General features: G+C 40.3%; 1 protein-coding gene across 2 annotated transcripts in view; it reads left to right on the plus strand.

Moving 5' to 3' along the window:
* Nucleotides 1-20290, plus strand: part of KALRN (kalirin RhoGEF kinase) — a 512316-nt gene that overhangs the window by 369545 nt on the left and 122481 nt on the right. For both annotated transcript variants that reach the window (XM_027679018.1, XM_027679019.1), the window contains exons 30-34: nucleotides 525-636; nucleotides 2327-2517; nucleotides 2936-3037; nucleotides 3727-3869; nucleotides 5228-5330. In XM_027679018.1, the coding sequence (XP_027534819.1) occupies nucleotides 525-636; nucleotides 2327-2517; nucleotides 2936-3037; nucleotides 3727-3869; nucleotides 5228-5330 (651 nt within the window). The remainder of the gene's footprint in view (nucleotides 1-524; nucleotides 637-2326; nucleotides 2518-2935; nucleotides 3038-3726; nucleotides 3870-5227; nucleotides 5331-20290) is intronic.

The following is a 20290-nucleotide window of genomic DNA, read 5'->3' on the forward strand; positions in this document are numbered from 1 at the left end:
GAAGGTACTTGCTATGTTCAACACGTTGACAAATCTGTGCTTTGTACCTGTTTACTGAAACAACACTCAGGTTTACCATAGCCTAGTGAGTGCTGTGGGACAGCAAACCTGCACTGCATAACCCATCTGCTGGCGGGAAGGCTAAAGCACCCCTTTGGTCCCTCCTCAGATGAATCTTTCCTGAAAGGCCCTCCCTGCCCTGGAGTGCTCACCAGCACTGCAGGATCAGACAGGAATCCTGCCACCCACCTGGCCCAGCTGGATGGAGTGGTGGCTGCAGCATGAGCAAAAGTCCCCAGAAATCTTCCAAATGCACAGCCTCACTTGAGAGCACCTTGCTTTGTCTCGGTTTATAGTCATTCCTGTTTGATCCCCCCTATTTGTGAGCATCCACAGTGGGGTTTGCTATAGTTTTCTCCTGTCACTGGTAGTGAAGCAGTTGCATATACCAAGAAGCACAGTCAGACACAAAGCCAGCACATTGGTCAGAGTTTGTTTATGGGTGTTTCTGCATTGCTTCTTAGGAACTGCTGACCTGCTGTGAGGAGGGCAAAGGGGAGCTCAAAGATGGTCTGGAAGTGATGCTCAGTGTCCCAAAGAAGGCCAACGACGCAATGCACGTCAGCATGCTGGAAGGTAGCAGATGGGCAGGGGAGGGACCCACAGATAAATGAAGCCTGCTTGTAACTTGTGTGGAAAGTTAGTAGAGGTTGACTATAGCAGTACTGTTGTTTGATCATAATTTTCAGGTACCTCCTGGCTCCTTTCCGATATTTTTCCACAAGTCTTGGAAGAATAAAGCTGGCTAGGAAGTTTTGGGGGGTTATTTTTTTATCTCTTATATGTACATACACGTGTATGTATGTATACGTGTACAATGTATGTATATATATATTTAGTTAAAATATTCTTTCTTAATGAAAAAAAAATCCTCCTGAAACAGTATCAGTTTAGCTGCTGGCAGCCGTAACAATTATTGGATCAAAACATTTCTAAATACTGTTTCAACATTTCAAAAGTTCTGGTTTTCTGAGTCAAAACAGCTTGTGTTTCAAAATGTTAGCATAATTATGCCAAAGATGTAAAAAATATTATATAAAAAAATTAAAATTACAGAAAAAATTTGATTGGCATAAAGTCTTTTATTGGCTTTTTAATGTGTGGAGTATATCTAAAACTTAAAAATTTTATTCTGGACACAAATACTTTATTTTCTCAAACGATTTCTTGGCCTGGGAAAATAATTTCCAACCTGGCCTGATTCAGAACCAAGAAACAAGCAGAGTACTAAAACAGGTGAAAAAAAAGGAAACTGTGCCTGTAGCTAGGCAGCACATTAAGACTAGGTGATTAAAATTGCAGGAGGGCAAACTGACCCAGCATAGATAGAAACGCTGTGAAGATGGTTTTAACTGTGGTGTCTGATGAAAAGCAACATCAGATCTGGATATTCTGTCCTTATGAGATGATCAGCACCACACAAAAATGAAGAAGCAGGGATGACTTTGTTAGGGTAGCCAAGCACTTAGAGAGTTGTCTTCTGAATAAGACATTATTCCTGAATATTTGGAGCAGGGACCAGGGCTGCTTGCTGCTCTCCAGCGCTGTCTGACAGCCAACCAGACTGTGCTGGTGGTGGAGCAGTCCCCAGCTCTGGAGAGAAGTGTGACCTGTGAGCTGCCAAGAGCAGCTGCTGAGACAGGAACTTGGAGGGCACCTTGCACTGTGGACTCCCTTTTCTCCAGTTAAATGGAGGGAGGGATTCCTGTGATCCTCAGTCATGTGAAGGTGTTTGACAGGCAGCATGGAAGATGGGAAACTCCTCCTGGAAAACTTGTTTCAGACACCATACCACTTCACTCTCATAGATGTAGCTCTCCCATGCTGCTGCTCTCCCTTGAAGGTTGGTTGACATGCTTGAAAGCATCATGGTAGAGTGGGGCACTTCTACCCACCACACGCTACATTTCTCTGAGTTTGTATTGACGTGCATAAGATTTCTTGCAATGCAGTTCTGTGTACAGTAACCATCACTGAAACCTTCATAATGTTTGTTTTTAAGTAATTCCTACCACAGTTTAGCAGCAGTCTCATTTAGCACATATGATGTATTTGCCTCTGGTGAAATACTTACGTAATTGCAGTAGGAAAAAAAAAGGGAAAAAGAAAAATATTTTCACTGGGGCAATGGGTGCCAATAAAGTCCTTTCAGGATATGTGTAAAAAAAGAAAAAGACCGTTTTATTTCAAGTCCTTACTGCTCTGGTGTTTCTGGGAATTACTGGTCCTAAGAATAAATAAAAGCCAATCTATTTTGTGGTTTTAGGGTTTGATGAGAACCTGGACGTCCAGGGAGAGCTGATTCTTCAGGATTCCTTCCAAGTGTGGGATCCCAAGTCTCTCATTCGGAAAGGCCGTGAGAGGCATTTGTTTCTCTTTGAAATCTCTTTGGTGTTTAGCAAAGAGATCAAAGATTCTTCAGGACACACAAAATATGTTTACAAGAACAAGTTACTGGTAGGTGTGGCTGCAAAGAAAACATTCTGGGTGTTGTGTTTCTTGTAGGTAGAGGTGGAGTTTGGTAGATGGCTCTCAAGTCCCCATGCTGGGTTTGGGATATTAATGCCACCTGGAAGGGTTGGCTCTGAGTCCTGCAGGGCTCACCTGGAAGTCAGCTTGCAGCAAATCTGGAGAGTTTTAAGATAGTGAGATGTGAAGGATGGGTGGGAAATGCAAGCAGGATCACTCAAGCCATTCAATTCTCTGCCATCCCTAATGGTCTTCTGTCTCTTTTATCTATGTGTAGCAAAGCAGAGATAAGATCTCATTCCCTTACCCATCCCAGCCACCCCACTTCCTCCTACAAGTCCAAAGTTTTCTGGACTCGTGAAGCTTCATATATATGAAATCTCTCATCATCTTTCCTCCACACTAGACCTCAGAACTGGGAGTGACTGAACATGTTGAAGGAGATCCTTGCAAATTTGCTTTGTGGTCTGGACGAACACCATCCTCAGACAATAAAACAGTGCTGAAAGTAAGTCTTTTCTGATTGTTTTCTTTGCCTTTAGAGCTCCTAGTTCAGGCCTTGGGAATACATGAGAGGACAGTTTCTTCCTTCCTCATATTCCCATGGCTTCCATGTCTGTCAGTGGGGTCATGCCAGCATCAGAAGCACTTCAGCTCTAAGGCTCCAGTTGGAATTGGAAATGTGGTTGTGCAGCCTTGCTGGAATTGCATCTCCTCTTGCAGCCTGGGTTGAGTAGCTGCACACTGACACAGGGCACGTCTCAGGGTGTTTGGCTGAGAGGTGTGATTCTCTTAGTCCTTTGCCACTGGGCATATCAACAATCACCCATTCCTCAAACCTCCAGAGCTGACAGCCTTTTCTGTCAAGTGAGTTTCTAATGAAGAATTCACGTTATGGTTGTTTTGTCTGGGGAAATCCCAGTTGTGCACTGATAACCTATTTTCCCTCTACAGACCATGCTGTATTGCTTAGCATTAAATATATTTATCCAGAGCTTAGCTGCTTTGCTGCTGCTTGCCAAGTAGGTCTGGTAAAAATGCTCTCAGTTCTCTGGGGGCTACCAGGTACTCCAGTGCAGCAGAGAGGACAAACAGTTAATCATGCATTTTCATCAGCTGACCACGATTCTTCTACATAGGAGGTGACATCCTGAGAACATGATAAAGTCTCTGTCTTTCTGCCTTGTGGAACTTTAGGCATCCAGTATTGAAACAAAACAGGAATGGATCAAAAATATCCGGGAAGTTATTCAAGAAAGGATTATTCATCTGAAGGGAGCTCTGAAAGAGCCAATTCAGCTCCCCAAGACACCAGCAAAGCAGCGAAACAACAGTAGAAGGTAACCTCAACCATTCCCTATAACATGAAATCATTAGTGTTTTCTCAACCCACAGCAGTGTAGTGTCTGTGAACTTTTTACTGATTTTTACTATAATCAAAGCAGTTTTCATTGTCTTTTTTTAATATGTTGTCTTGGCAGAAGTAGCTAGAAAGCTTTTCTATGTACAAAGATCTTTTATTGTACTATACTCCAAAGTATTAGAGAGAAACAAACCGTAAACATTCTTCCGAGTCCAAGGTTATGTTTCTTTCCTAAAGTAGATTGTACTTCTTCACATTTGAATAAAACCAGATTTTTTTTTCCCTGTTTGGCATTTTTATTGTTTGAAATCAAAATCCTAGTTGATCATGACAATATATTATTACAGTGAAGAACCTGTTTTCATCATCAAATACAAACTCATTTCAGCCTGTGAAGTAATACAAATTTTTCTTGTCGACTTCTTTCAATCTTGGATTAAATAGAAAATAGACAAAATGAATTGTTCTTTCTCTGTTGCGCCATTCCCAAAAGCCACCTGTAATTTGAGCACCTCCATTTCCTCACAAGTTTTATGCCTCTCTTACTTCAGGATGTATTATAGAGACATCTAAAGCTTAAGTAACCAAGGTCACCCAGGAGACCTGTAGCAAGGCAGAGATCCAGACATTTCTTCCTGGGAACATGCACCAATACAAGAGTTTTCTAGTACAGAATGGAGATCCTTTTTTTTCTTTGTCCTTAAATATGTATTTTGGATTATTTAAATATTTCATTTGAAAGACCAGTAAAAATTTAGAACTTTATCTATACAGCAAAACAGAAGAAAATACCCTCTGTTAGCAGCCTCTTAGAGGTAAATTTGTAGAGCCTCTACACTGTCTTTATGTTTGTTTGGATAGCATATTTAAGGCTATCCAAACCTCAGTTTTAAATATCCAGTATTAAATTTCTGAAGATGTGGTTCCTGTGAGGCAAGAGAAATGCCCTTTCCTTCAGTGTTACATGTAAACTAGGCTGAATGTTTTTGGTTAGGGCAGAAATCTAATTGAAGGAAAATTTCTGCCTGACATCCTCATTACACAGATATTTCTGAACACCAGAGTCTTCTATGCTGTCAACATGCAGGCAATGGCCATCCTGTTTCCAGCAACAAATGTTGTGATTATGTGCTAATCCCAACCCTATGGCTAAGGGTGACATCATTTTAAATTGCAGTTAAATAGCATCATGGGCTGCATTAGTGAGGTAATTGTGGCACAAAGCCAGCTCTGTCCCGCTGATGCTGCTCTTCTCAAATCCACCTGTAAAGCTGTGCACATTCTAAGGTGGTGTGTTCAGTAAGCGTCGTTGTTCCCCTATTATGTCTCTTGCAGAGATGGAATAGATGATGCAGACAGCCAAGGGGATGGCAGCAGTCAACCTGACACCATTTCCATTGCATCCAGGACGTCACAGAACACAGTGGACAGTGATAAGGTAGGACTGGAATGTGAAAATACATGGTAGCTAATTGCCTCCAGAAAAATATAAGTGAAAAGCAGAATAGAAGGCAAAATAAAGCAACCTGTCATCTACTGAGTGAGTTGAAACTTGTATTCCCCCTTGCTAGGCTGTTAAATTCCAGTCTGTTTCTATGTGCTCGTCAGTACTGCTGTTGTACACGGTAACATCTCTGTTGCTGCAGCTTTTTGTGGTTAATACAGAGGCTCGATTGGCTCTGAAGAAACACAGCCCAGAGCAACCTTTTCTTCCCCAGTAGAACTTGTCCTGTGAGAACCAGCTTCTGAATCAGCAAACAGTTGGTTATGTTACATATTTACCCTCTGAGCTGAAATCAGTAGTTTGTTGGCGGGAATACAGGTGCTTACACACCAATGAATATAGCAACGTTGGGATCCTGGCTGGTATCTTGAGAGCCTGGGAGACCTACCCTTTCCAGAGACTGTGATTCTGGACCCCTTTCCTCACAGACATATGGTGGAGCATATGGATGGCCCCGAGATGCGCTAGATTCTGTTGGAATGCTGCACACTGTCGGCACGTATGTACTCGCTGTTTTACATGTCAGACAATCTGAGTCCAGATTCCCAGCTCCACTAGGAGGCCTCACTTCAATTTGTCACCCTGCTACTTCCAACTGTGGTCTTCCACTGAATTAGCAATTGGTGCTAGAAGTAAATGGGTGGTTAATAATTACCTTTGCTGATGGGGTTTGTTATATCCACTGAGATAATGCCCATGTTCACTTCATGTGTTATTTAGAAATCACACGTAACTTGAAAAAATATCAATTCTTCCATGCCTTTATGGATTTATCTGTTTATCAGGGCTTTAATTATGCTACCACTTACAAAGGTAGAAGGGTGTCTTCACAAAATCAGAGTCCAAGTTTTGGTTGTAAAGTTCACAGGTAAGGTTCAGGGCAGGCGTTATTTTGAAAGCTGGCCTCAGAAATATAAGTTAATTGCAAATAAATTACCTTTGTAAGACCACCTATTGTATTTATCTTAAAGGCATGTCCCCATGATTTTGCTTTTTTGTCCAATAATGTGCCTTAGAAAAGTATTGATCCTCACAGTCCAAAGGCCACTGTAATGTATGCAAATACTTTGCCCGATGTCTGAGAAGTATTTTCTTGTGTCTTCAACCCTTCAGTGGACTTGCCTTACTTTCTACATTTTTCACGTTTATCATTCCTGATAAAGGCCCTGACTTAGTAAAGTACTTGAGCTCATGTTTAATTTTAGGCATTTGCATAAGCTTTGCTCATTTGCCCCAAGCCCATTGACTCAGTTGCATGAATTCTGGTAATGTCTAGGTGAGATGCTCCATATTGCATGCTGCAGCTGCATACAAGGACCATGGTGCCAAGTCAGGCTGTACCCTGAAAGACAGCCCATCATGGCAGGAGTTTGTTTAAGGATGCAAGACCGGAAAGGGTTATAGAAATTTCTATCCAAAACCTTGTTTGAACTGAATGGTGAATGTGTATGAGATAAACTGAGTACCAGACCTTACAGGGAAGAAGTTATTACCACTGGGGAAAGGGTTATGTCATGCTTTTAACTTTTTTAAGGTGGGTAGGTTTACTTGCTGACTTGAGGCTGTGTGTTTGTGTGTCCTTTTATACATTTAATGAATAGAAATTTGAGTGTGCAGCTAAGGCTTAAATATGCTTGTCTGAGATACTAGTGCATCATCTTTAACTAGAGAGGCAGTTCCTGCTGAACAGCTTCCTTCTTGTCACTGCCAGAATACTGTGTAGAATTTAGCTCCCAGACTGCTGCATTATCATGTCTTTGCTCCAAGGAAAATCATGTCCCTGCATCTCTTTATAGTTCTTTCTCGGTTTTTCTACACAATGTTACCCAAATTAATGACAGATGAAGCTGAGTTGTCTTACTTCCCACTGAAGAGGCACAGAGACACACCTGCATTCAGTCTCAGTTCAAACATTTGTCAGCAGATTCAAAGTTGTGCAAGGACCTGAGACACACGACTCCTAGTGGTGAAGTTTTACCACATGGGAACAATTCACTGTCATTCCAGTGAAGTTATTTTACTCTCCAAGTTTAAAATTGTATTTTTTCCGCCAGTGTGTAGTTGAGCTTATCTTCTAGGATGGTCTGAGCGAATGTCATTGGACTGGGAAGTTTTATATTCTCACATAGGCTGGTGCTGGTTATTGACAGTGGAAGACTGGACCATATCACGCTCTCTGATTTGGTTTTCTTAGCAGAGTTAATAGTGCTTGGTAAACACTGTAACATAACATGCCGTAATTAACTTGTGTGGGACTGATAGTGGCTCTGATAGGTAAGGTGTTCAGCAAACAGTGGTTTCCCTGCCTATTTAACTCCAGCATAATCAGCAGAGCTCCCCAGGAGCTCAAATTCAAGCTTTGGGGCTTTTCACAGCAGTAGCCTCCACAGATGACCTCTCTGTGTGCCCCAGTGAGATCTCCTTCCTGAGGAGCCAATAGAAAGAGCTTTTACCTTTAAAAACTCTGGCTGTTCACAGCAGCCTCATTTACAACAGGGTTCTGCAGTGCTAGCAGTGTGCCAGGATGGCAGCAGATTCATGCTACATTGGGACCATATATGTGTTGACTCGGTGCCAGAAACAATTCTCAAGTAACATGTAAGAGTTGATATTACTCTCAGAAGGCAAAAGAATTCAAAGATCCAGCTGACACACTTTGTCCTTTCCCTAAACCTTGCTATTGCGCCTGAGGATTACCTAACGCATTAGCTGAATGTTCAGACAAGAATGCCAAGCAACATTTTAGACAAAGAAAATCACAACTTCTCAAAGATAATCCATCTCAAGTAGCACTTCTGCTGTAATAACACTCCTCGTGCCTCAAGTCATATGTATTTCTTTCAACTTATTTGTGAGTCAATTCCTTCTGACTTGTGAGTAGTGATTTCCGTCTCCTCTCATCCCAGCACAGCCCTAGAGCTAAGCTTTACCTTTGCATTTCAAACTTCTAAAAATACAGAAGGTTTTTGGTTTTTAAGTGGGAATGAAATAACATTACTGTAAATTCAGCAAGGATTTTGTTTTCTCTCAAGACAGCTGAATATAGCCACAACATTTATCAGGGGGATCATTTGATGCAGAGGATAGAGCCCTTCACTGGGGGCCAGAAGAGCCGAGTCCTAGTTCTGCTCTGTCACTCACATGTTGGAGGCCATCACAAGTCATATTTGGTGGTACATTACCCTTTCCTCTTTCTTTTTGTTGTTTGGATGAGGAATTGGGGGGAGGGGGAGACAGGAATTCTTGCAAACATTACATTTGTACATTAATTATAGCATTGCCCTCTGTTGTCCCAACATAGGATACAGACCCAAATTTGGACCTATTTTTGTATATTAAAGGAAATTCACAGCAGCCTTTATAGTAGCAGACTCTGCTTTAAAAATATCCTTAATTACATGCCTGACTCCAGAAGTGTTACTAAGCCTTTAAATATTCAGGCTTTCCTGGCTGCAGGCAGTGGTCAGGTAATTATATAGACTCTTCAGATTAAAAAAAAATTAATAATGTTCATGTCTGTTTAAATTAAATACCTGATTAAGTAGCTTCTTAAATCTGGATCTTAGTGTTTAATATTGTTAATTTTCTTGGATTTTTCTCTCTCAAAAATATATAAAGCAATTATCCCTGGGCTCAAACATTTCATTTTCATTAAATTAAATATAGTAGAAACACAGACTGAAAGTAATGTCTGTAGTCTGCACCTTTATAAGAGGTAAGAAAGAGAATACATATAAAATGTTAATTTTTACATTTGCAATCCATGATTTTTTCTATATGCAATCTATAATCTAAAATATTTCATACAAAGAATTATTTGGATTGTCATTTGTATTGTGTAAATTTTATATAGAGGGGAGAAAGCTGGTTGATGACCCAGACTTAGTGCTAAAGAATCAATAGATAATGAATACTATTACAGCAATTGTAATTCCCATTGAGCATCCAGGTCAGGTCCTGGGTAACCTACTATGCAAAATTTCTTCATCCTTTTCCAAAAGGCAAAGGAGAGAGCTTTTGTTCTATACAGTAAGCTCTCTTCAGCATGCTATCTAAAAACCTCTCCTTAGGGAGAAATCCTTGCCCTATTCAATTCATGGCACACGGGATTTCAGTCTTTATATTTGGATTCAAAGCAATGGGGAATTGCATAAAGAAAATGCTACATGCAGGGCATTCTCATTTGTTAAGCCCGTTGAGCTCTTGGCTTGTGAAACAGCTGTTTCTGGCGATACCGGTCCATCTTCCAATGGCTTCTTTTGTGTGGGCTTTTGCAGAATACTGAGGAGAGCAGTTCTGATTTCCTTCTGTTGTTTTTGGATGTGGAAAAAAGCTCTGAAATGTGAACTGAAAACTTTTTACTCTCTAAAAATAAATATACACAATACACTTTTATCTTTTTCATTAGCTACTAGACTTAGCTCATGTTTGAGCAGTCATGAGACTGAGATCTTGGTATTATAAAAAATCTGGGAATAATAATTTTTCTACTTGAAGGTAATTGGTGTAAGAGGGGAGATTTAGAAATAAGGCTTGTTGGAACAAGTCACTTAGGGGCAAATTCTCTTTTCTTGAAAGGCTTCTAATCAGGGTGATTTCTCCCCGTGATATTGTTGCTGAAGCAGGAAGTACTGCTTCAGTTCCTTCATTAGGAAGAATTCTCAGTTCCTTGGAAGTTTCCTTTCCAAGTAACACAGATATGAGGAGTGCCTTGATCCCCCTCTTTCTTTCTTGAGGCTACTAATCATTTTGAGTTTGAACTCCATGAAGTTGTGCACCAACATTCTGCTCTTTTGTGTTTCCTTGTACTGTCACTTAGTGTTAATATGTGTTATTTAAAAAGAAAAAAACACACACACAAAACCCCAAAAAAGTCCATAACCCCCCAAAACAACATAAAACCCCAAACAAACAGAAAACCAAACAAAAATTAGCTAACAGAAATGCCCACTCATTACATAGTAAAGGTAACTTGTGTTGCATACCTCACAAGGAAGCCATAAGGAAAATCACAGAATCACAGAATGGGTAAAGTTGGAAGGGACGATTGGTGGGGCCAGTAACCTTTCAAGGAAAATCCCCTTGAAATAAGAACATCAACATAAGGAAGAATCATTTAAAAATTATGAAAATATGAAATATTGCTTTGTCAAATACAGAAAATGCAGATATGGGATAAATATGAGAGGGATCCCCATTTTCATAGATGGAATTAAAGTCACAGAGAAATTAAAAGTAATACCATAATGCAAATGCATACATTAATTCTTCTAACAAGAGCACTTTTGCTAAGACTGAGCTGACAATTTAATTTCTACTTAGTTTCTCAGCAAGGGAACTGACATACCAAGCAGAATTAAAAACTGCATAACAGATCTCTGTCTCTCTTGAATGTTGCTAAAGTATTCTGTAGCTCTCACTTATATAGTTTACTTTCCTGAAGCAATTTTTTTTCTTTTGGACCCCTGGTACTAGGGGTTTTTTTACCCATGCTAAAGCTCTAAAAAAATATTTACACAGCTGGTGATTGAAGCCCTCTATCCCTCTGGCATTATTATGACACGATGTGTGCATCCCATGATCTGAGTTTTGGCCTTTTCTATCTCTGCCAGTGAGTTCTGTGTTGAGTCATGTGCAAGAGACACATTTCTACTGCAGTACTGGGGGAAATGTCAAAGGGCAGGACGTGTTGACCCCCAGCAGTGCTTGTGTATGGCCAAAATGTGTCACTGTGGACTGGGGTCTCTGCAGTACTTGAGCAGTGAGACTGAACTGAACAGTAAACACCTTTCAGTCTCTCTGCCAGTGTTTAGTGGGTGCTGTGGATTGTAGCTGATGTAAAGGAAATTGGAAGGTCTGATGTAAACTCTTGACTGTGGCAGAGCTAAGGAAGAGCATGATCATGGGAATATGGAGTGGGTGGTGAAGCAGGTAGTCACTTAAATACAAAATCTGGACTATTTCTTTAGCAATCTTCCTATTTTCTGGAGCACAGTGATAGGTGCCAGCACTTTGTCTGCCAGGTGAGGCTGGGCATTGACCTGAAGAGGTTTCTTCCTCCAACCAAGATATTTTAGTCTCAATAAATTCCATTACATTAAACAGTTGTGAGTTTCTAGAGGGCAAGGAAAGGAACTGATTTGGACTCATTTATGTAAGTATTGTTGTGGTTATTCTGCACTAAGCCTGTTCAGGCAAGCGATGTGCCAGAATTCAGTGTACTGTCTGGAGTGCTGCTTCCTTATAGTGATTGATGAATTATGGCACCACAAGTAAAATTAAATTTATGTAATAGAAAATGACTGCTGACTGTTAAGTGAATTTTTCTTGTGAAGGTACGATAAAGAGGAGTGAATTATGGCCCAGAGAATGTATTTGTATTTCTTGAATGCTGCCTAGCATTAGTGCAGTTGTCACACTGAATTCTTACTGCCCTCACCTGTGGAAAAGGGAAAACACGATAGTGATCAAAGGAAAACCTGACATAAAACATTTTGGCACTTTAATTAGCCTTCTTGAGTGCTCACTAGCTATAGGTGGTTAACTTTCTGTCATGTAGTAGCAAAATGTTTATCTTATCAAGGAAATAAATTGTTCAGCCAAGAGATGACATCTCTCTCCCTTCCCTCTCTGTCTCTCTAATGGTAGATTCTTTAGGTATTTCCTTAGGCTTTGGGTGACTGTCTCTCAATTTTTGCTCTGAATCTTAGCTAGGACCCCTATAAATTCAAGTCTTCCCTCTGAAAAATGTACAAATGTATGTATCTGTTTTCTTTTTTTTTTTTTTACTATGAATGGTTCCCTGAAACTAAAGTTATTGAAGTGACACTTGGAGCTGATAAAATGAGACTGGTTTATCTCTCCTGGCAATGCTTTCTTTGGCGTGAACTTGCCTTTCTAATCATTGATGCTCACTAATGGCACTTTTCTTTCTTCTCTCTTTCCTAAGTAAGGACTTTCTCTCTGCTTTCTGTATTTCTTATCAGGAATGCAGCAGTGCCAGCATTATTAAATATTCCAGCATTTGATTTGCAGAGCTGTACCTGCCTGTCTACATTTGAGATTTTTCAGTCTTTTGGAAAATAAACTTGAGGCTCTTGGAGTGAAATATAACACACTCAAAGAGACAAGGTATAAATTAAATTTTTTAGATTTCTAAATGAAGTCTTCCCAGGACTGAAGTGCTACACACATTTTATTTAAATTGTTGTGCAAAGTTACGTGGGCACTCACAGAAAATTCTGAACCCCAGAGGGGATCCAAATAGTTACAGTGCTCAGTGTTAGGCCTATGCTCTGCCTTGGTATGACTTAATCACTGCTTTAGGGACGTGGCTGATAGGTCTCACTGCCTTTTTTTGTCTACACCAGTCACTATGGCCTGTAGCTATACAGGAACTTACCCACCTGCCATCTGCAAGCAGAGTCAGTCAACAGCTCTTTTTTTATTGTTTTATAATGCATGTAGCACAGGATCTCCAGCTCCTCAAAACAGGTATTAATACTGGCTCTGCCTACAACACATATCTCCCAGGACAATTCTGGGGCCTTTGGCCCTCTTTTTTTCTCTATGAACTTATTAAAAAATGAACTTTGGTCTTCCCTGGGTTGGAACCAGATTCCAAAACAATCAAAAAATTAATTCTTACCAACCTTAATCTTCAGCCAGGTTTAATCCTGGCTTGAATTACGTGTTACCTGTCTTTTCCAGCACCCATTTCTAAATGTAACAAGTAGATGATCAGGAGTTTACCTCTGAGGAGAGATCTGTCAAGGGTGCAAGTGCTGCTGAGAGTAAGGACATTTGCTTTCTGTTGTTGCCAGCAAGGATTTGCTGGAGCTGTGGGTGGAGGCAGCACTAGCCACAGGCTGTCTTGTTTCAAAGAGCTTTCTCGGAAAAGGTGTATGTGTTCTTTTGAAAAACAAAGTAAAATATGATCAGCTGCTTTTAAAATATAACACTTGTTGGAAGCACTTGCAAAATTCATAGTGATTACTCAGGGGACTTTCTCTAACCAGGTAATGGAGCTTTATCCATTTCCTATTGTACTGCATGGCTGGACAATCGCTCACATACCTACTAAGGAGATGATGAAGTGGATGAATTTCCCCAGAGGTCTTCTTTTTTTATCTAATAGTTGAATTTTAGCAAGAAATTTCCCAGAGATTTGACTGTTTCGCACAACCCTGGCTTCATCACTGTGAAAATATAGCAAAGCCAAGACAAAGGAAAGAATGCATCAGAAGCTTCTGAAGGGGACCTTTCATTCTCACATCAAATGACATTTAAAGTAATGTGAATAGTGCCAGATTTTTAATTGTATTATATTGATAAAGTTTTAATCTCACTGTGATTGTTTCTAAGGTACCTAAAGCACTCTGAAAGAAAACAAAAAACAAAACCAAACCAAAACAAACAAAAAAATCCCAACAAAACCACCAACAAACTGCCTCTTGAGAGTTTGCTGACTGTGGAGCATCAAATTCATGGGCAAAAATGAATGAATACCTAGATATATGGACGTCTGCAGTGCCCATGGAAATAGCAGTCATATTGTTCCTTGGGTAATATTCCCAGAAAATACCTTCATAAAGGGCAGACGAGAAATTTGCCATGCATCTTAAATATCTCAGCTGGGATTTCTGAAAGTGCTGTGGAATTTTAGTTGGATCTCTGCTCTCAAAATGCTTGGGCACAATTCTCCCCAAAGGAAAGCCATTCCTGTGGTGGTCAGTGCAGGGTCACTGGTCAGCACTCACAAGTTTATTTCCAGACTAGTGCCAGAAGCAGCAGATATTTTCTTAACGCCTCTCCCAGGGTTTTGGTTTTCTTTCAGCTATAAATAACTGCAGATATGAATCCAGATGCAGTTGAGTGATCAGGTGCTGAAAACAAATTCAACTGAAAGTCCCTGGAAGTGAAGTCCTACAGGAAGAGATTCTTCAAAGATTTATTTTCATCATTTTCCTCCTTGCACAACTGGCAGTTACACCCAGGGCAGATTGAGTATGCTCCACTGCTTTTATAAAGTGCATTCTTTTGTAAATTTTCATGTCTATTGCTATCCATTTCATAAAGAACATTTGTTATTGATTTTAATAGTTTTTTTTTTCATTTAGGAAATAAGGGTCAGCATTTAGTATACATTCAGTCTTATTCTTAGATCTTTTCAATCTAATCCATCTTGTGGTGGAAAATAAGTAAATCAATAACATTTGAAAATATAAGTCAAGTACCTCTATAAAAAAACAAGTGTATGGTACTCCTTCAGGCTGAAGCTCTCCTAAAACATTGTAGGTATGAATATCAAAACTTCCATGTTGAGTGTATTTAAATGTATTTTCTGTGGCAACCCACTTGATCTCTCCTTTCTAGTCCTGCAAGCAGTGTGAAAATCAGATTCTATACTGATGTGCTGATGGACACATTCCCCATAAGGGTGCAAGGCACACAGATAAAGGTCGTCTTAGTTCATATAGCAAGTATCCTAAATTCACGGTAAATGTGGTATCTCTCAATCACAAGACATTTCTGAAGAACATGTGATCCTGCTTAGACAGGATGGCTGTAAATTTAAAATGTACAGAATAAGGTGCAGAGTGGTGCCTTTGAAATGATGGCTGAAATTCAGCTGTGAACAACGTTATGGTCTTAAATGACAGGAAATAAATCAAGGTCCATATCAATAAATCTATATTACTAAACAAAAAAGTATTTTGATGCCTATTGTGAAGAAAGAGGATGTTTAAGTTGTAGGGATGTTTAAGTGAATCAGTTTGAAGCAATCAAAACAGACTAAAAAGGAAGGAAGTGCAGTAAAATCCCTATCTTTATTTCAAAGACATCACCAACCTCAGTCATTTTAAGATAGAAGAATAAAAATAAATTATTGATTTGCACAGAAGAATTAAAGAATATTTTGGTTTTCAGCTCTAAACCGGGACCAGCTGTTGTTTGACTTTTATAAATGTGCTGTGATTTTTCAAAGAGCCAGATGTCAAAGATTTGTTGCCATTTACCTTACATTAGAAACTGAGTTGAACCTCAAGTGTTAGAGAATTTTCTAGCTCTGAATTGATCTTTGACTGATTGGGAAACACTTAAAACTGATTCATGTTAGTCAAAAATAGTATTTTTTTCCAGCAAGATTCCATCTGTAATGGTTAGACAAAAAAGCACCAACATATATATTAAGAGATCAAGAGATTGAGTTCCTTCTTCCTCTAAATATCCTCTAATGAGAGTGTGAGCTCAACTGTAAGTCATTAAAGGCCATTTCCTCATTACTGGTTATCAAAATTAACATTGTATTCCTTCCCTTTCTTCTCATGAACAATTCCTTTTCACTTTTGTTCTTGCACAGCACAGGATGTCAGTCCTGGACTGACACTGGCCCAGGTGATTCCTTATCCTGCCCACAGACTGACCTGCTCTGTCACATCTCATAGGGGTACACTGGCATCTGCCCAGGCCCATGTTCCTAAAAATCTGAGCACCACTTTGGAAACCAGCCTGCTCAGGACATGAAATGGATACTCCTGGCTCAGCGTCATGCTGTTTTTCCAAATTTTCTGTTGATAGAAGGGACAAAAGAGTTAATTAAAGGTGGCTAGATTGTGTGTTCCCCAAAATGAGGACATAAATAGAATAGGAATTGTCCATCAGTATTCTGTGGTTGTCTCTGTATCTATTCTTGGGCTACCAGATCATCTAAAGTACTTGACTTGGAAAGAAAGGAGCAAACAGTATTTAGAACTTGTTTTTAAAAAGGGTATTTTATTATTTTTTTAATTTCATCTCTAGTTCTACCTTCTATGTTGTCATTAAGCAAGAAGTTATTCATCATCTAAATCTGATCATTCTCCTCCTGTTCTTCAAAGAACTTGAGTTCGTATTTATTTTTCCTGTGCTGTTGTTTTGAGTTGTTTCTGGGGTTTCATTCTAGTGATTACAGTGTGTTTGTTTGATTTGGCTGTACAATATTAAATATATCCCTCTGGAGGAACAATATGTTTTCTTTTTGGCATACATTTTTTTTATTTTAGAATTCATCATTTGTGTGCCATTAATGCTTATTAGAAGTGCCAGGTTTGCTCAAAAAACTTAGAAAACCTTGGAACAATATGTTTCCAGCTATAAAGGGCATATAGGGATAACACAGAATAACTGTCTAGAAAGGAAGAAAAGTTCAAGTAAGATCAGAAATTAGTGTTAGGAACCAATTGTTGAACAACACTGTAAACTTCATTGATCAAGGACGTTAGAGGACGTGGAGATCATTCAAGTTCGAAGTTAATATTGGCAAGAAGTTTGGTATTGGAAACAAAACTGTGTATGAAGGAGGGTGACAAAGGGAAACAGTTCCAAATTCCTTTTTTCTTCATATAGGAAATCAAATCAGGAAAACACGGATATTTATAAGACCTTTAATTCGGGTGTAGAGGTCTGTACTGGTGAGCAGTAGCTCTTAGGCAGGTGTTCAGAAATTCTGTTGAAGGGTCCTTTTTTTATCAGGAGTATGGGCGAATCTGCACACAGCAGCTACTGCCACCTTGGATCTAGTCTGAGTTATGCTGGTGTGTGCTGGTGGCCTTGTCCAGATCTGGCTGACTCTTGGTGTGCTGAATTTATCAGTTCCTGGGGATTAATCAAGGCTGCTTATCTCCAGAGCTGATCAGTTCTTGCGAAAATTTCACAGCCCACCGTCTCAGCTCTTACTTCTCCTCCCTTCGGCTTGCTGTCTGCTGGTAAATGTTTCTCCATCCGAACCTGTATATAGAACTTACATAAAACTCATTCACACATTCGCATGTGGAAGTGGCATGGTGAAATGCCTGATCAAGGGCAAAAGGGAGCAGGCAGACAGTGAGATAATTAATTTTAACTCTTTAACCTCAGTCTTTGTGTGTTGCCTGGTCAAATACAGCTGTGACCATGGAGGACCATGAAGTATCACAAGAACGTAGGTACAGGAGGGGGAGGCAATAGAAGGAGATGTAGGAACATGGAGGGCAAGCCACAGGGAAGCACAGAGCTGTGCAAGTAGCTGAGGGAGGTGAAAGCTTCCAGGAGAACTGGAAGAAGAGATCACACCACACAATGTATCATTATTTTGTCTTCTCTTTCCCCTTAAATCCCAGTAAGGGTTTACCTCTTGTCACCCCTAGGTCAATTAGGGAAGAAAAGAAAAGGCTCTGAGTTATGGGGAGGGCTATTCCAGTTGCTTCTGCTCATCCACAAACTCGTGGCCTCTTCAGTGCTCTGAGGCAGTATTTATTCTGGAGCCAAATATTTTTGCTGCAGGATGCCCCAGCAGGCACTTCCTTGCCTTGGAGTCGGCATTCTCCCCACCTTGTAAACCACATGCATGCCTTGCTACTGGCAGCCTACAACTGAGAGAGAGACATCCAAAGGTCCCCTCAAGCCTCTGTTTTCAGAATCACAGTGCTGCTGCTATCCAGACAAGCTTTATTTTTCTGTTTGGATCTTGCCCTAATTTAAAACTAATTTAAAACAATCAAAATCAAACTCACCCTCCTCAAATGTGTGTGGGCGAGAAACAGAGGGGTGTGAAACATATGGCACAACTCCACAGGCCCTTTTCTCCCTGGGTTCACTTTTCCTGATACTACAGCGTCACTTCCTGACCGTAATTGCGAATAAACAGTTATTGAAAGAACGTGGCTGGACCACACATGCGTATTTTCCACTGTCATGGAGAAAAGCTGTGTGTTGACTGGTGGTTATTTATTTTCACAAGAGTCAGTTGGGTTTGTTGTTGTGTCTTTAGGGCACCATCTCTCGAGGTGCTGAGCCTTCTCAGCTTGCAGGAAGAATTGAGGGTGGGAGCCAGCTGTGCCCCACGGGTCCTGGGCCTCAGTTGGCATCATTACTTCTAAATGTTTTCCAGTGTTGATATTTACTGTGTGATCCTGAGGAGTCAATAGGAAAGGACAGCAGGAGTCTACCCAGCAGAAGAAACACTTAGCCAAGCCATGCAAAGTTCCTTTAAAATCGGAGTTGTTGTTAAACCATCATTTAGAAGTGTGATATTTATATAGATAAGAAAAAGTAAATTGAAACACAGAAGCTTCAGCTTTTTGGCTTGCTGCAGATAATGCAGAGAGCACTGATTTTTGTATGAATTTAACTGATTGTCCTTAGAAAGGTAAAGGGCTGTGTTCTGTACCTGTTGCTACATGTAAAATGGGGAAAGTGCCATTCCGCTGGCTGGTCTTTACCTTCACAGTTTGGCATCATGCGTCATGGATAATCCTCCACTGTGTACACTTCCAGTGTGTGCTGGGACACTTGAAAGGCTGATGGCACCCTGTCTCTGCTTCCCTCCTACCTTCCCAGCAGCAGACCCAGCCTCCCCCAGATTTGTACTGGCTTAAACAGCTGCTGACTGCAGGGTACGGATTAGGGGCTGAGGGCTGTTCTTGAATCACCTTCTGGCTTTTGTTGCAATGCTGAGCAGACTATGGCTGCAACACCCCTCCTTCTGCTGCTCAGATAGAAGAGGTGTAAACCAGGTTTTCAGGGGTTGTTTTTGTGGGTTATCTTTTGAAATCTCTGAGGTTTCATGTTCTTGCAAAGGTCCTGGTCTCAGTGCTACAGGCAGTTATTTTGCAGAAACTCTCTCATAGCTCTGTAGTTCTGCTGCCCTCCCCAGCAACTGAACCTTTGGTACCTTTTACCTTTATGAAACCTCTGCCCTTCAGACTTCCTAGGAGAGAAATTTGAGGACCGAGAAAGGACTTTTAAAATCAACCCTTTCTCAGGCTCATCAAGTTGCTCCCTTATGACCTTCTCTTTGTATGATGTCCATGTGTTATTTATGAGCACTTGGCTACTCGTTTCCACCAAAAAAAAAGAAAGGAAAAAGATAACATTGTTGAGTCTGAAATGCAATTAATTACATGGCACTGGAGAAAGGGGTTGGTGAGAGCTGTTATACAGGGTTATACAGCTGTTGGGTCAGAGACGCAAGGCAGAAAAGATAAGTTATTTGAAGACATGGAAAGCAAACAGGATGATAAGTAAGTCAGTTTTCTTTCACCAAGTCAAGGAAAGCACCTCACTGTGCACCAGATGAATATCTGGCTTTGAGCATCTTGTAGCTCCACACCAGATCCAGCCTTTCAGGAATCCATTGGCTGCTCAGGGTTTTGTTTCAGTAGTAGCAGGATTTCCCTCCAGCCTTTGAACAAAACGCTTTCCCTGTGAGGGAGGAGATAAATGAATAAAAATAGTTCAGTAAGAGCTGGGCTAAAGCGGATGTCTTCTAAACAAATATACAACTTATTTTCCATCTGCTCATTCCCAGTCCTTGATTGCTGTGAGAGAGAAAAAGCAGCACTGCTGCATTTCAGGAGAACCAGAATGTGCCTCCCCAGGTGCAGATCTGAAAGGTGGCCATTTGCATCCATGAACCTGGTATTTTTGTTGACAGGACTAATATAGAAACTGCTAAAATTGATCCTAATGAATGAAAGTTTTCCTTTGCATTTCTTAATGTATAACTGAGTAATTCTCCGAAGAATTCTTCTGGGCATCCCATCCCTATGTAAAGACTATGGCTAAGTGGCTTAATAGGATAAGTGCTTTGTAATGACAGTTCTGTCATGTTTTGGTTGCCTCTTTTCATTTCAGTAACAAGCATAAGGGAAGCTAATGTCCCAGTAAACAGGGATTTGTAATCACCATTAATGGAGATAATTCCCCTCATGGGGAACAATAAAAAATATCATTGCAAGAGCTAGGACACTTTTCTAGCTTTGCATTTTCATCACAACAGATTGTGTCTCTTTTGCTAAATTTCTTTGTGCTGTAGAGGAGAAAATAAATCTAGCAAAGAGAAGCAACTTTAAATCACTGAGATAAACTCTTAT

This window comes from Neopelma chrysocephalum, unplaced genomic scaffold (genome assembly GCF_003984885.1).
Source record: "Neopelma chrysocephalum unplaced genomic scaffold, ASM398488v2 Primary Assembly neopelma1_44, whole genome shotgun sequence".
NCBI classification, from domain to species: domain Eukaryota; kingdom Metazoa; phylum Chordata; class Aves; order Passeriformes; family Pipridae; genus Neopelma; species Neopelma chrysocephalum.